Source organism: Sus scrofa, chromosome 1 (genome assembly GCF_054392235.1).
Source record: "Sus scrofa isolate SSC_HxYL_T2T_F1_AM1 chromosome 1, Sscrofa_HxYL_maternal_Yorkshire_Landrace_v2.0, whole genome shotgun sequence".
NCBI classification, from domain to species: Eukaryota; Metazoa; Chordata; class Mammalia; order Artiodactyla; family Suidae; genus Sus; species Sus scrofa.
Genome location: NC_139383.1, coordinates 13895570 through 13911610, shown reverse-complemented (window position 1 = coordinate 13911610; position 16041 = coordinate 13895570). Strand labels below are relative to the sequence as shown.

The window sequence follows — 16041 nt, the reverse complement described above, 5'->3', positions numbered from 1 at the left end:
AAGGTAAAATATGGAGAAGTATTACTTTTCAGAAAAACACCATCTAAAGTAATCCCTGAAGCAGTGCTTTTTATATAGGGTATTTAAATGTCGCATTGAGTTTTGAAAGTTGTTTTGTTTTGTTTTACATTTCATGCCCATCTTATTAACATCAAGAGAAGGACAGAGCATCAAAATTGTCATCTGCCTACTGCCTACATTTCTCCAATCAAAAGGTCTATGATTTACTGAAAGAACAATAATGAAATCAATCTATATGTCAAGTTATAATCTGACTAAATAGATTTAATACCAGTGCATATTATACTTTACTGAAAGAGTCAGAGGCAGCAGATTATATATTATTTGGGTATTCTAAAATACGCAACATTCGAATTCCTAAGGTTCACAAACTTTCAGCCTCATGAGTGAAATGGTGGACCCCAGGTCCCAACACAAAAGGCAGCAGACCAGTGGGGCTGGGAGAACTTGCCCTTGTCACACATTTGCAGACAAGACGCAATGGTGACTCAGAGGCCCTCGTTCTCTGACTTGTAACCTGGCATTCTAGCAGTTTCTGCAGTAGACAGCATGGAAACTCTTCAGCTCAGCCCAAGGCAAGCAGTCATTTTTTTGACTTGAATCCACACCATTTTCATTTCAGCAGCTTCGACTGCTTTGAAAAAAATATTTCAAACCAGTTTGGGTAACAGAGGCACATACGAAAAGCAAGGTTTCTGCTTTGTTTTGGTAAAACAGAATTAGAATTAGGACTTTTTTTTTTTCCTTTTAAAGACATAGGTAAAAGAGTAACACATGTTAGAAAAATCTTAGTAAATCTTATTAATATTTATTATCATTAAAGCATTAAATGCAGGAGTTCCTGTTGTGACTCAGTGGAAATGATCCCACCTAGTATCCATGAGGTTGCAGGTTTGATCCCTGGCCTTGCTCAGTGGGTTAAGGATCCAGTGTTGCTGTGAGCTGTGGGGTAGGTCCCAGATGTGGCTTGGATCTGGCGTTGTTGTGGCTGTGGCCTAGGCTGTCAGCTGCATCTCCAACTCAACCCCTAGCCTGGGAATTTCCATATGCCACAAGTGGGGCCCAAAAAAGCACGTGTATACACACACACACACACACACACACACACACCACACACACACAAAATGCAATTTTAATTGTGGAAGGATTCTTTGATGGCAACTTATAGTAATTTGAGACTGTAAGAAATGGCACCATTATTTCAAAATGAAAGACAATCTTTATCCAATATGATGAAAGCCCATTAGAATAGGGTTTGATGGTATAATCACCATGACTTTACCTTCAATAATAATAATAATGATAATAATGTCATATTCGTTGCTACCAGTTATGGAGTACATATTATGTGGTGTAATGGGTTAGTTACATGATAGTGTATTGAATGTAAAATCTCCACAGGTTCTCGACTTAGGTACCACTACCCACAGTTTTAAGGAGAGGAAATAAAGCTATCAAGGCTTTGTGATTTGCTATATCAGATCTGACTACCTGTCTGACTCCATTCTCTGCTATTTCTGCCAAGAGATGCTGCCTTCCTTCATGAATCTATTTCAATCAATATGGTGGCAAACCCTTTGCCCATTAGTTTCACCCTCCTCTAATGCATAAGTTCATTTATGATAAAACAACCAAATAAGCCAATTAACTGCCACATTCAGTAGGAGGCTATTCTGCATCCAGATCTGCTTACTAAAAATGAGACAAAGAAAAATGATGATCACTCCAAATGCATTTCCAGAATTTTATGGTCCTGCCTAGTCCTAGAGGTAGGAAAAGAGCTCATAAGACATAGATGAGTCCCCACTGTGGCACAGTGGGTTAAGAACCTGACTGCAAGAGTTCCCATTGTGGCTCAGAGGTAACAAACCTGACAAGTATCCATGAAGACTCGGGTTTGACCCCTGGCCTCGCTCTGTGGGTTAAGGATTCATTGCCTTGAGCTGTGGTATAAGTCACAGACTGGGCTCCAATCCTGCATTGCTGCGGCTGTTGTGTAGGCTGGCAGCTGTAGCACTGATTCAACCCCTAGGCTGGGAACCGCCATATGCCATGGGTACAGGCCTAAAAAGACAAAAAAAAAAAAAAGAATCTGACTGCAGTGGCTTGGATCACTATGGAGGCATGGGTTCGATCTGGCATTGCTGTAGTTGTGGCAAAGGTCGCAGCTGTGGCTCATAATCAGTCCCTTATACTGTGGGTGTGGCCATTAAAAAAAAAGACATTATAGACACTGGATAGAAATGGAATGCAATTATTTATTTTTGTATATATTTAAAAATAGACAATTTAAAATGTATCTATAAAGCTTTTAATCTTTTAAATGTCCCAATATAATATATATCTACATATAAATACATAGAGGGATATAAAATTTTTATTTTATCTACAGTGTATAGGGTTTTCATATTTGGACAAGATGTGTTTTTGTTTTGAGTTGCTAGTACTATTCTAGAAGAAGGTTTCTTTTTCTACCTCTGAGTTTCTATCACTAAATACATCTCCGTCTCCATATGTTTTAAAATTAACTATATTTCCTGAAGGACCATTATTTTTCTTACCTGATGTTTCTGTTTAAAAAGAGCACTAGATTGTGCCTCGTGCTCAAGAACTGCTAGAATCTCATTGATTTTCCCAAGTGAGTCGTAAAAGGCCGTCATCTGCTTTTCTAATTCCTCCAACGGAATCAACAGCTGCTGAGACTCATAAAGGAGTGGGGAGTAACAGTCTTTGACCTTTGAAAATACAAAGACAAAAATTCCCTTAAAGGCAGTTCAGCATAGCAATGAAGGACCACAAGCTCAGGGCACCATTCATAGCTCTCAGGAACTTTTTTTTTTTTTTTCATATAGCATCATTTTGTGCTTACTGATCTCCAAAGACAGTCTTTAATGGTATTTCCTGTGTGCTTTAAATTTGGATGTAAACTACTACCATACCACTGAGTCAAAAAAAAGGCTAGAGTTTCCTCACGCAACTGTCCATCTGGATAGCACTTCCTCAAATAAATGATGTTAGTGAGCCAGAGGGCATCGAATTCCACTTCATAAACTCTGCAACCCATCTTCACTTTGGCCTCAAAATCTGACCTTAAGACGGTCATGAATTACATTACCTAGACCAACCTGGACCTTCCAACTTTATTTTCAAGAACTCTACTCCTTAATTGCTCCACTCTAGACAAACATAGAGACGTGTTGACTAGCTCTTCCTAGACAGGTCCCGTGCTTTCCTACCTCCTCCCAGCTCCACGCTTTGCTACTCTTTCGCTATCAACATCCCATTCATCTCAAAGGCTCATGTCCTACACAAGCTAGCAGACATCGTCCTACTCTGAATCGGCCCAGCCCTCATCTGTTACTTGTTAGTTTATACACCTGCATTGGTTTTCTCTTCATGATGAGCACCTGGAAATGAAGACCTCCATAAAGCATCTGCCTGGTCACATCTAAGCGGGAATCTAGGACCCCATACAATCCTGCAAGAACTTCCTGTCCCCCTCATTTGATTTAGAGTTGCTCCCAAAGTATTAATAATGCTTTCGGAAATCAAGGAAAGGAAATTTAAGTCCTGGTTAGCAGACCATTTATTTTCCCCCTTACATTATAGTTATTCTCATGCTCTTGGATATGCTGCCTAAAGGAAAATCATCAAAAGAAAGGTACTGCCCTATTGCCACAAAGCTCTGCTGAAATTACTGAGCAAAATGAACAGAATCTGCTGACATGTGTAAAAGTCAGTGTGCTTTATAAATCTTCCCAGGATGCAACAGAAAACTTCTTAAGATGTTACATCTAATTCATCAGTTAAGAAAGCAAGATGACTTGTTCATGTATTTTGGCAATTAATCCCTTGTCGGTCACTTTGTTTGCAAAGATTTTCTACCATTCTGTATGTTGTCTATTACTCAGCCACAAAAAAGAAGGAAATAACGCCATCTGCAGCAATGTGGATAGACCTAGAAATTATCATACTAAGTGAAGTAGGTCAGACAAAGGCAAATATCATATGAGATCACGAATATGTTAAATCTAACAAAAAGTGATCCAAAGAACTTAGAAAACAGAAAAAGACTCAAAGATTTCAACAACAAACTTACCAAAGGGGGAATGTGGGGCAAGGGATAAATTAAGAGTTTGGGTGGATTTCACATAATTATATGTAAAATAGATGGATAACAAGGACCTACTGTATAGCACAGGGAAATCTACTCAATACTATGTAATAGCCTATATGGGAAAAGAATCTGAAAAGGAAAAGATATATGTATATGAGTAACTGTTTTACTTTGCTGTACGCCTGAAACTAACACAGGATTTTAAGTCAACCATATTCCAATAAAATTAAAAACAAATAAAGCGTGATGATGTGTCTGAAGGAATACTTTGCTTTATCAGAAGTTGCCCTCAATTGCTAAAACCAATGTGCACTGAGATATGGCCAACCTAAGATATGGCTCTAAAGGCTGTTGAAGGTTGTTCAGTTGTAATGTTGATTCTAAACTGTACCCAATCTTTATTAATAATCTTACCTTGAATGTCCGAAAGGATTTAAAATTAACATTTGAATATATACTGATTTGACAAAATTGTCTTTTCTTCATGAACATACTTCTTCCTAGCTTCATTTATGTCATTTATTCCTTTTTTTACATTAATTCTCCACAATAGATTTCATATTGGCTATTCTCTTTCTACTCTTCTCTACTAATTAATAGGGTATTTTTTTCTGCTTTCTTTTCCTTTGCTTTTGAATTTTTCATTATGAAATTTTTCTATTCACTTATATAATCACTCCTTTCTTTTACTAGATATTAATTACCCAGTCTAAGCGGACTTTGCAAACAGTATTGTCGCCATAAAATTCAACTTTAGATAGAAAAAATCCCAGCAAATCTTCCAAAGCTCTGAAGGAAAAATCCCACAATAGAATAGAAAAGGCTTATGGCTAGTGTTTGATATTCACTGAGGTTCCTGCAAACAAGTGGCATAAATGTCTATATCTCAAGTCCAAGGTGAGCTCTGTGAGATAAAGAGGGGAGAATTTTCACTGCTTTGAGCCTATGCAAGCAAAAAAAAAAAAAAAGCATAAATAATCTTAGAGGCAGGTCAAATACATCTCAATAAAAGGGTATTTGGGAATACTTTCATCATTTAAATATATGTTGCCTTCCTCCCCCTCCTCTCTCCATTTCTCTACCCCACTCGGCCTCCTATTTGCTTATCACTTTTACCTGGTCCTCTCTCCTCCCAGAAGAGGATTGCCTTTCTGTTAAAATACAGCTATGAATACTTCTAAATTAACAGAGGTAATGCCTGATATCAGCTCCACAGTTTCATTTTTAACGCTCATGACAAAGTAACTAGATAAAGAATCCCAATAAGAAATAAATACATGCTCTGCTAACAAGTGAATGATTTGCCTAGTGTGCCAAAGGAGGAGTAAGGATGCCAAGGGCCATATGGGACCTGCACAGAGCGTCCTGCTTTAAAGAGTTTTCCCACCTTGGTTAGCTGCTCTTTGAGCCCAGACATGGTCGCAAACATCTCGTTCGCTTCTTCTTGGGCGCACTCTTTGCTAACGAGGTGTGCTGTCTTTGTAATCATCTTATATTGAGCATCCATGACAGGCACCCGCTGCTCAATATCCTGCAGGAATCATTGAAACAGCTACTTTACCACATGATACACTTCCTCCCAATTTCACGACTCTACAGAAGGTTGGACACAAGCCAACATGCACTGAATAAAACTCTGTACTTGGAACTGTCTCTTAGAGATTCCAGTTAATACTTTCCTTCATCACCAATACATTACATGTTAGTAATGCTATGGAAGTAAATAGAAGTTTCCTTTAAAAGTAACCATAAATCCTTAAGTTAGCATAACGATAAGCTGAAGTAATCTTTACACTTTCAAAATGTGAGGGTTAATATAGTACATAAACATTATATCAGGTAAATGCTTGTTAGAAATTTGGGGCAATTCCTCCAATGTAAAAAATTAACTTACTTTTTCTTTAAAAAAATAACACATTGTCATTGCAGAAATTTATAAATTAGAGATAATAATTTAAAGATAATTTAAAATAAGATTCTTTGATGAGAGCCAACAACACATCTTTATATCATTGATACTTTTCCCTGTGTGTGTTTATGTCCACCTTTTATTTTCACAAAAAAAGCATGATAATTTTTTTGCTTTCCTGACTTAATAGTATATTGGGAAAGTCTTTCCATATCATTAAATATTCTTGTGCTACTTTATTTTGTTGAGAGCTGCAAGGTATTCAAAATATATAAATAGCACAATTCATAAATCCTTTGTTGTTGGAGGCATTTATGTAGAGGGGTTGTCTATAGATATGTTTTTCTCTGGTACTTTATAATTTAGTTATAGAAAAAAAATCTCTGAATTAAATGCCTGTTTTGAAGTTATTCCATAGTCAAAATACACCTTTAAAAAAATCAAATAGATTTTTGGGGAGAGGTACGATTCAGGATGTGCACACATGTCAAAAAGATGTCAAGGAGACACCGAAACAGGTTTTGCAACGAACTAAGTAAGTTCACTGATCTTGCTTTTCACAATGGAGTAAGTTTGTTTTTTACTGTGTTCTAGAAAACTAGCTTACCTCCAAGTCTTGAATTAATAACTTGACATTAATTAACGAGACTTCTAAGGGCTCTGAAAGTTTCCTATGGGCTTCTGTTGCAAAATCAGACAGGGTAGCAATGCAATCTGTGTATTCTTTCTTCATTCTGTCCAATTCATCAGCTCGGGCATACTGTTAAGAAAAGGAAACATGGCAACATCAAAAATTACGAAGCCAAGACTCTGACGCCTATAACCTTCACTTCTGCTTATTCTCTGGAACTGTTAGGTGGTAAGAAAGACTCTAATTCCTGATTCTTATTTTAGATACACTTGACGTTAGTCCAATGACTGTGAAAAGAAAAAAGGAAATAGCCTAGGTGCAAAAATTATGATGTGAAGCATGAATCATTCCATATAAGCAGGCCCTGCATATTAGCATCACCCTTACTCCACGTATGCATTTCTGTTATGTTCCACCAGTACAAATGGGAAAGAAGAATGGACCAAATATAAACATAACAGTTCTAAGCACATCTGTCCTCTGCCTTAATAAATCCATGCTATAACAATGAAATAGTCTCTAAACAGCCTGTTTATCCCAACACTTATGACACACTCAAGTTCTAGGCAGAAAGAGACTTGAGAAACATACTTGCTTGACTTCCATAAACAACTCCCTCCATCGTCCATTTAGCAATAGCAACTGCTGTTTGAGATCACGGGAGACCACCTCATCGCATGTTTCAATTAGAAAGTTGCCGGCATCATTCATGGCCGTGTGCTGCTGTATCCAATGAGGCAAATTTCGAAAAAAATCCTAAACAAGAAACAACGCATGCTATGATAAACCATAAATCAAAAATTAATAAATAATATGACAGTAATCAGACTAAGAAACCTTTTGTTCTAAAATTGATGTAGTCTATGTCCATGAAAACTTAAAAATGAAATAAAATTGATGTAAATTTTATGGTGAATCCTAAATCTCTTTCAGTTTTTTAAATTTTTCTTTCTTTTTTTTTTAGGACCCACATGTATGGCATATGGAAGTTCCCAGAACAGGGATTGAATTGGAGCTGCAGCTGCCGGCCTATGCCACAGCCACAGCAATGTCGGATCCGAGCTGCATGTCTGCAACCCACACCACAGCTCGTGGAAACTTAGCTGAATCCTTAAACCACTGAGAGAGGCCAGGGGATGGAACCCCCATCCTCATGGCCTCATGGATACTAGTTGGGTTTGTAACCTGCTGGGCAACAATGGGAACTCCTTAAATTGTGCTTTTTAAAAAAAATTTATGGAAAAATAGTTGATTTTCAATGTTGTATTGGTTTCAAGTATACAGCAAAGTGATTCAGTCATACATATATGCATGTATATGTGTGTGTGTGTATATATGTACTTTTAAGATTCTTTTCTATTATAGGTTATTATAAGATATTGTGTAAAGTTCCCTATGCTATAGAGTCCTTGTTGGTTATCTATTTTATACACAGTTGTGTGTATAGTTTAATCCCCAATTCCCAATTTTACCCCCCTTTCCCTTTTGATAACAATAAATTTGTTTTCTATGTCTGTGAGTCTATTTCTATTTTGTAAATGAGTTCATTTGTATCATTTTTTAGTTTCCATATATGTGATGTTAATATGTGTTTTCCTCTAAATCTCTTACGAAAGGCGAATTTTAGTAAAGAATTCAAAAATATGAACTAAAAATGCTAAGTGTCTTTTTATTAGAACATCTATGCTATATCTTTTGCTGAAGTCACAATGGAAAAAGATGACCATTTTCTGTTATTCCTATTTTACAGATGAAAAGGCTGAATTTCTGTGAGTGTAAGGGACTTGCTCATAGTCTTCAGGGTACTAAACAGGGGTGCCAGAATCATATAAAAGGCCTGATTTTGGGGGGGAAATACATAGTTTTCTTAAAAATTTTTAAACAAATTTTGACTTGCTATTTTTGATTTTAAAAATTTGAATATAGTACAGGAAGATGATGAACAATCAGGAGATAAGCCACTGATGGAAAAATCTGAAAAATTAATTATCTAGACTGAGAGCGTTTAATACAGTGACATCTTTCTTGACTTAAAGTTACACACTTGGCAGTGGGGAAGCCTTCACCTGATTTCTAGTTAAATGCATGTGTGCATGCATACACATAGACACCACAATAAAAACGGACACCAAAGATAATTCAAAATCGATTTTCTAAGCCATGTGTAGGAGGACTTCCTACAGAAATTGATTACACTTCTGTTTCTGGTGGTTCTATTCCCTTGGATGAAATTAACACATATGACATCTACTAGGGCACTGCCAGTTTAATCAGAAAAGCCAAAATCTGTGTGGGTCACAGTTGCTCAGCAAATATTTAATCTATATGAAACAAATAAAAATTATACATTTACTTGTATAACATAATAATTGAAGAAGCAATCCGGCATGGCAAGCAGTATTTCTGATGCAAGTTCTATACTTAATGGAAATCTGGCATCTTTATATCTTTTATATACAAATTGTTTTTCCATGGGAAATTGCCAGGCTCCTAATTAAAAAGTGTTTATACAGAAATCAGTCCACTTCATGTGATATTTTAACATAAGGGATAGTAAAGTAAAAAAATAACTTTTGCAAAACAAACAAACAAAAAAACATGCACACATGCAATGGGAAGAAAACAAATCATTCCGACCTTATTCTTACCTAGAATAAGACCCATGGCTGAGGATTGTTAAAATCCAAAAAAGTATATCCAAAGAGACAAAAACGTGGTGACCTATCTGTTGAACCGTTGTGTGCCATCACACAGATTTAGTGCCGCTAACCAAAGTCAATTCCATCTTCTCTTAAATTAGGAAATCCACAGAGCCTGTGCACTGGGCATGCCCTTGCAAGCACAGACCTTACTGTGTGTATAGCGCCCTCTGCTGCCTGTTGGGTTTGGCTGCTGCTCCATTGGTTAAAGCTCTTGTAAATGCAAGTCAAAACACTGTTTTAACAGAACTTTTAAAAAGCAGTGTATTTCTTGGTCTAAAATAATTTACTAACTCAAAAGTGCATATTTTCAGGCAAAGTCAGAATTTCTGTGACACATTTGCAAATAACAGTCCCTAGAGAACTCTGCTGTGAAAATCTCTTATTTCTAAATTCACCTGTGTTCCTTTCCTTTTGAGAGAAGCAGTCCTACCTTTTTGGCATGTTCTGATTGATTTAGCATTTTCTCAGCATCCTCTAGCCAAGCCTGAAGACTAGCCACAGTATTGCCGTATCGGTCCCAGTTGGCAATGACTTCTTCCAGCATGCTCCGCACACTCCTGACTTCTACCGAGAGGTTCCTCCACTGGGCAGTGGTTTCGTTCATGAATTTCATCACATTCTCAGCTTCTTCCACTGAAACAGATACAACAAATTAAAATCCTAATTTTATATTTCAAATCCACCATACCTGTTATCCTAAGGTCTATACACTGGTGTGCATTCATAATTCTATTTTATTTATTTATTTGCTGTTTTGGCGCCGCACTCGTGGCATACAGAAGTTCCCAGGCTAGGGGTCGAATCAGAGCTACAGTTGCTGGCCTACACCACAGTCAGAGCCATGCAGGATCCGAGCCCCATCTGCAACCTACACCACAGCTCCCAGCAATGATGGATCCCCAACCCACTGAGCGAGGCCAGGGAAAACCCGAATCCTCATGGATCCTAGTCAGGTTGTTAACCGCTGAGCTACGAAGGGAACTCCCCTTAATTCTTTAGACTATAAATTTAACAGATGTAATGTTAGAATTGCATTCGGCATATGTTGGGAATATGTTATATCTTAGTCACAGGTATTTATAAAGATTAAAGACGAGGATATGTTTAAAATTCCTGATAAATGGCATGCAATAGATAACATGCATTTGCTCGCATTTTATATGCACTCAAATAGATGGATACAAGTATAGCATCAATGACAAATGCTCCAGTTCATTTTCAGCAAATATGGCAGACATATCTGCAAACTGGAACAAACATATTTTACAACTTGTGTCTTTGTGTTAAGTTTTCATTTACTTTATTAAAATATTCAAATTAGTCCATTTTTGCCTTTAATTTTCTGAATTTAAAATAGGTTTGAACAGGGAGTTCCCATTGTGGCACAGTAGAACTGAGTCCGACTAGCATCCATGAGGATGCGGGTTTGATCCCTGGCCTCACTCAGTGGGTTAGGGATCCAGCGTTGCCGTGAGCTGTGGTGTAGTGGTGTAGTCGTAGATGCAGCTTGGATCTCATGTTGCTGCGGCTGCAGCTAGGCCAGCAGCTGTAGCTCTGACTGGATCCCCAGCCTGGGAACTTCCATATGCCAAGGGTGTGGCCCTAAAAAGCAAAAAAAAAAAAAAAAAGGTCTGAACAAAATTACAATTTAGAAAATGAATGTTTATTTTCCTCTTTCTTAGAAGAACACACACACACAGGATTATGGTCACGCAGGCTGGCCCTGTACAATGTCAAAGGAACTGAATCCATTGTGTGCTTTCCAGGCCAATGGCATAGTCACACAAGGATTCTGCAGAGAAAGAAAAAATGATCTGATCATACGGAAACCTGTCGGTTTTAAATTCTACTGTACTCGATACTGCAACAAATTGTCTTGTGTTTTACCTGAGCCATCAGCTTTGACGTACATCTCAGCTGTCTGTTTCAAGATCTGGTATGTCACTTCATATTGTTCAAAGAACTTGCTGTTTTCTATAAAAGACTAGAAAAAGAGAGAATAGTTAAATGAAAACCAATGCTATTTCACACAGACGTGCCAAAGTCAATTTTTTTTTCCGTGTAAGTATGTGGCTATGTTACCCAAATTTATCAAACTCACTCTTCTTAAAAATAGCAAATTCATTCAACTGCCATAAATAACCTGATTATTCTGAGAAAATTCCTTGGTTCCATATTTTTAATTCTAACTCACCCCTAGATTGAGAAAATATGATGTTTCTTCTCCACCCAGGAGTTTCTTTTTAGAAGAGACAGAAGTTTCTCCAGAGAACCTGGGGCTAACATTTAGAAAGCACTAAATTTGGAATAACATTTCAAAGTGTCCCACTGTGTTTTAACTGTGGGATTCTGTTGCTCTTTGAACAATAACTCTGGTGAATGACAGCTCTGATGAAGGTTGGATTATAAATAAATGGCACAATGCACACTTTAAGATAAAAAGTAAATACAAAAATGTTTACAAGTAGAAAAATGCTAAATAATCACACATTCCATCCATGTTATCTACTGTCTAATGGTTCTACTACCTAGTATAAAAATTAAAGGTAAGGCATGTCTCTATCTATGTCTGTATGCAGTTTACATATGTAATAGAGTTATGATAAGCAAATGGATACTATACCATGGAGAACACATAAAAAATATTCTTAGGTGAGTTTATTGTTAACTCCAGGAAGTGTGAAATAATGCCTGTTTCAAAGATTTTTCCTACTTCTCTAAAGGAGAATATTAATGCAAGTATAGGTTACAACATACTACCAAAGGCTTCTGAATTTCTTTTAATAGCATAATTAGTTCCTATGATTTAAACTCAGTAAAATACTTCATGTCACTATAATAAAATGCAAAATTAGCCTTTAAAAACCAGCTGAACTCCTGAATATTATGCTAATGAACACTTAATATGAGACGCAAAATGCTTGTATACTGATGCAAAACTATTTATGGGGTATTTTCGTAGACATCCCTAGATTTTTTTTTTATTGATAGATGTTTATTGTATTTAAAGAGTACATTAAAAATTACATACATAATTCACTTAATATCATTTTATATTTGCAGTTACATATGTATCAACTATTCTTCAAGGATATAATGAATAGAGAAAGCTGTGAATTATCTGAAATGAGGGGTTCCCCGATGAATACTTTATAACTTCAATAGGCCTTATTATTTCTGTATGAGAATAAAGTAAGTCAACAGTAGTCTGGTTAATTCATTATTTACTCTAGGTCCTAATTCCTTAGCCTCTGCCTCCTCCCCAAGTGGGGAGAGTGTAATTTACTGGAATTTAAATTTTGAAAAATTTAACAAATAAGCAGGTCATGGTTTGATCAAAAATGGAATATTACACCTAATGTTCAAAACACTGTGAAAATCGAAGCGATAGATTTATTTGGCAGAGTTTTAAAAAAACAATCTCCATTAAGTATGGACACAAATTTCAAGAAGCTAATAGGAAAACAATTGTTCTAAGTGTCAAAGAAATGCGAAATGGGCCCAAACTGGAGAAAGTCTTACCTCCATTGTTGTTAGAGTGGTTTACAAATTCATTACAAATGAACAAGAGAAAAAAGTTATTTCCAATTTCGTTTTTGGCCCAAGGAAGGGGGTGGGGAGAGCATGTTTTAAGAAAATTATAAAGGTTGTAGAAATCCATTCAATTATTTTTGGGCTTTTCTATGAGAAAAACTAGATCATTTTTATAGAAAAACCTTATTTGTTATTTTAATTTTTAATCATTTTATTAATCTTTGCCTTTTTTCCTCTAGGACCTGAATAAATCCATTCAGTAGCACACATTGTTTTGTCTATTGGAATCACTTTAGCAGGAGGATGGCTAAGTCTCCTTTTTGCTGTGAACTATCTAGACAAACTCTCTCAGAAGAATGTACCACTAAGCACAAATGTATATTTGAAATAACAATGACAGGATTAGTGTATTTCTTTCAAAATATGGCTTACATTTGGATATCAAGTTCAAAAAATAAGCCAGGTTGGCCAAAGGATGTCTAAAGTTGATGGTACTTCAATAAAAATATCTCTTTAGGCTGCCAAATTCAAAGTATTGGCAGAAGGGACTCATTTCTACTCTCAGAAGATAAATATAATAAATAAAAAGCTCATCAACGTCACTCAAAGGGAGCTAAGCCAGACAGTTTCAGATTTTAAAAATCAACTCTGAACAGTAGTTTTATCAGAACTGCCTGGCCACATTATTAAAATCACAACTACAGTAACCATTCGCATTACTGATGTTGCATTTATACAGTCTACACTTCCAAGAACTCTTCTCGGATGTGAAAGAAGGAAACGTCTTATTTCTGCCATTGTAAAAGCGTGTGTTAGCTACCGTGGTTATGTCAAGAACAACTCTGATGGCAAGAACTTATTATCTTCTTATTTACATTGCGGTTAATAATCTCTTGGCAGGAGCATGTGACCCAATTGAATCAAGCATTTATGAAGTATTTTCCAAGAATTCCTTGAGTACATAGGGGCTGGGTACCTAAGCACCCCCTATAAGAGGTGAATAGGAAGTGCCTTCTGGAATTCTCTAATCCTCACAGAAAGTATCATCATTTTTTTTTTTTTTGCAAATGAATAAGAATGAATTGAGAATTCAGACTAAGAAAAAGATAATTATGGAACCCTTACATCTCAAATATTACTTTGCTTATTTGATGATGTAGCAGCATATGGCTCATTACAATACGTTTTTTTAGAAACCAAGGAAAGGATTACATTTAAGAAACTGATTTTATGATTTTATTTGAAAAGTCTTCATGCACTTTGAAACAGTCTGTTCTAAAGAGACTGATTTTCCTCCCAAACTCCAAAAGAATGAGAGAAGCCCTGTAGGGTATGAAACAGAAGGAAAACAATATGTGTGAGTCTTTGTTCCTAGAAAAATCTCTATTGTTATTATTATCATTATTAAAAATTGGGAAAGATTGTCTTCTAGATATTACTTATAAGGTCACATGGGCAGTGAGTAGCTGAGCCATGATTTAACACCTTTCTATGTGACTGGTGGCCAGGATTCAATAAACTCCCCCACCTCACTGCATCCTGCCCCAATACCATGCTGCCTATAACAGAAATAAGGATAACCAGCAGGCTGCAGTATGGAAGTGTAAAGTACTATCAATTATGGACCAACATTAAATGGAACTAAATGGAACTAATTTAGTTCACCGAGTAATAAAAAATCATTCTAAGGTTTTCATCTTTTCAGTTAAAAAAAAAAAAAAAAAGAATCCTTTTCCCTAGTCAGTTTTGTCGGAGGGTGAAGTTCAGTGCTTAAGCACAAGGGCTTCTGATTTGGAAAGATGTGGATTCAAATCCAGACTCCGCTTCTTACTAACTGTGCCACATGGAGCATAGGACTTGAGCCTTCAAAGGCTCCATCTCCTCGGTGACACAACGTGAACACGCCCAGGTTGTAGGGTTGTCATTGAGGTGGAAGACGATAGGTGGAAAGTACTTGGCACATAGGAAACATCAATAGCTTAGTTATTAAAACTATTAAACAAGAAATACCTTAAACCCCTTTTTGGATTAAACATAGGTGATAGATACGTATATTTTGCCAGGGGATAAGAGTATTAGGAAATGTTCATTAAAACCTACTATATTGGCAGAATAATTAGAAATTTTACAAATAATTGTGAGGGTTATGGTACGAAGCACTTTAAAATTAGCAACTGCAATGTATACATCTAAGGATGACCTGACCCCCTTGCTGTACAGTGGGAAAATAAAAAAAAAAAAAAAAAAAAACAGTAAAAAAAAAAAATTGCTAGGAAAAAAAAAATAAAATTAGCAGCTCAGCTCTCTATGAAGTAGGCAGAAAGTACTGGTTTTTTTTAAATCGCTCATAAAAAGTCTTCACTTACATATGCTTTATTTGAGAAGTTCAAAGAGAATTATTAGCATCTTTGTGTTGGAACATTAACCTGGTGAAACAGTCTCATTAGGCATTTCAATCTAATTGGCTGTCCATAAATAGCTAGAACAAAGACAGAGCCTGAATAATTACCTACTGAGCTTGGAGTGTATCATTTGACATGACTAAATCCAAAAATATAAATGCATATCTGTATGTAATATTTGTAGAACTAATACAATTGCTTAAACTTAGAAAATTGGATTTCTCATTACTTTCCAAAATCACTCAAAATGAATAAGGAAACATATCATTACAGATTTCACAGTTTTTGACAAATGTCTCCTAGAAACTTGTAGTAAATCTACAGTAAGATTTTACTGTAAACCTGTTAAATATTTTTCTTTCAAATACATGTTGTTCTTTCAGCACTTAGAAAATACAATTAAAATGTAGCAAAATATATTACGGTTCTAGGATGCTTCAGTAAAGATATAGTTTTGACAGATATTCAATCATGCCAATGACAGAACCATAAAACTACTCAGGTTAGGCATGGGCTTATATTTTAAATTTATTAATTTATCACTTGGAATTTGTGATTAAACACGAACGAAACAGTTACAGGACTGAGATGCCCCATCAACATTAATTTTGCGAGTAAATTTATGTTGCTAATAAATTGGGGGGGCATGTTTGACTAGGAGAAATAAATTGACTTTAATAATTACAATTCACTGATTACATGTAAAGGAAAGTGCTAGTTACAAA

At 36.1% G+C, this 16041-nt stretch overlaps 1 protein-coding gene across 27 annotated transcripts in view; it reads right to left on the bottom strand.

The window, feature by feature from the left end:
- SYNE1 (spectrin repeat containing nuclear envelope protein 1) overlaps positions 1 to 16041 on the bottom strand; it is a 486694-nt gene that overhangs the window by 312136 nt on the left and 158517 nt on the right. For all 27 annotated transcript variants that reach the window (XR_014844515.1, XR_014844516.1, XR_014844517.1 and 24 more), the window contains 6 exons: positions 11268 to 11364; positions 9811 to 10013; positions 7270 to 7434; positions 6655 to 6807; positions 5526 to 5669; positions 2583 to 2756 (listed from right to left, as the gene is read on the bottom strand). Coding sequence is in view for 23 of the 27 variants with exons in the window: in XM_085023506.1 (XP_084879632.1) it covers positions 2583 to 2756; positions 5526 to 5669; positions 6655 to 6807; positions 7270 to 7434; positions 9811 to 10013; positions 11268 to 11364 (936 nt within the window). In the remaining 4 variants the exon portion in view is untranslated. The remainder of the gene's footprint in view (positions 1 to 2582; positions 2757 to 5525; positions 5670 to 6654; positions 6808 to 7269; positions 7435 to 9810; positions 10014 to 11267; positions 11365 to 16041) is intronic.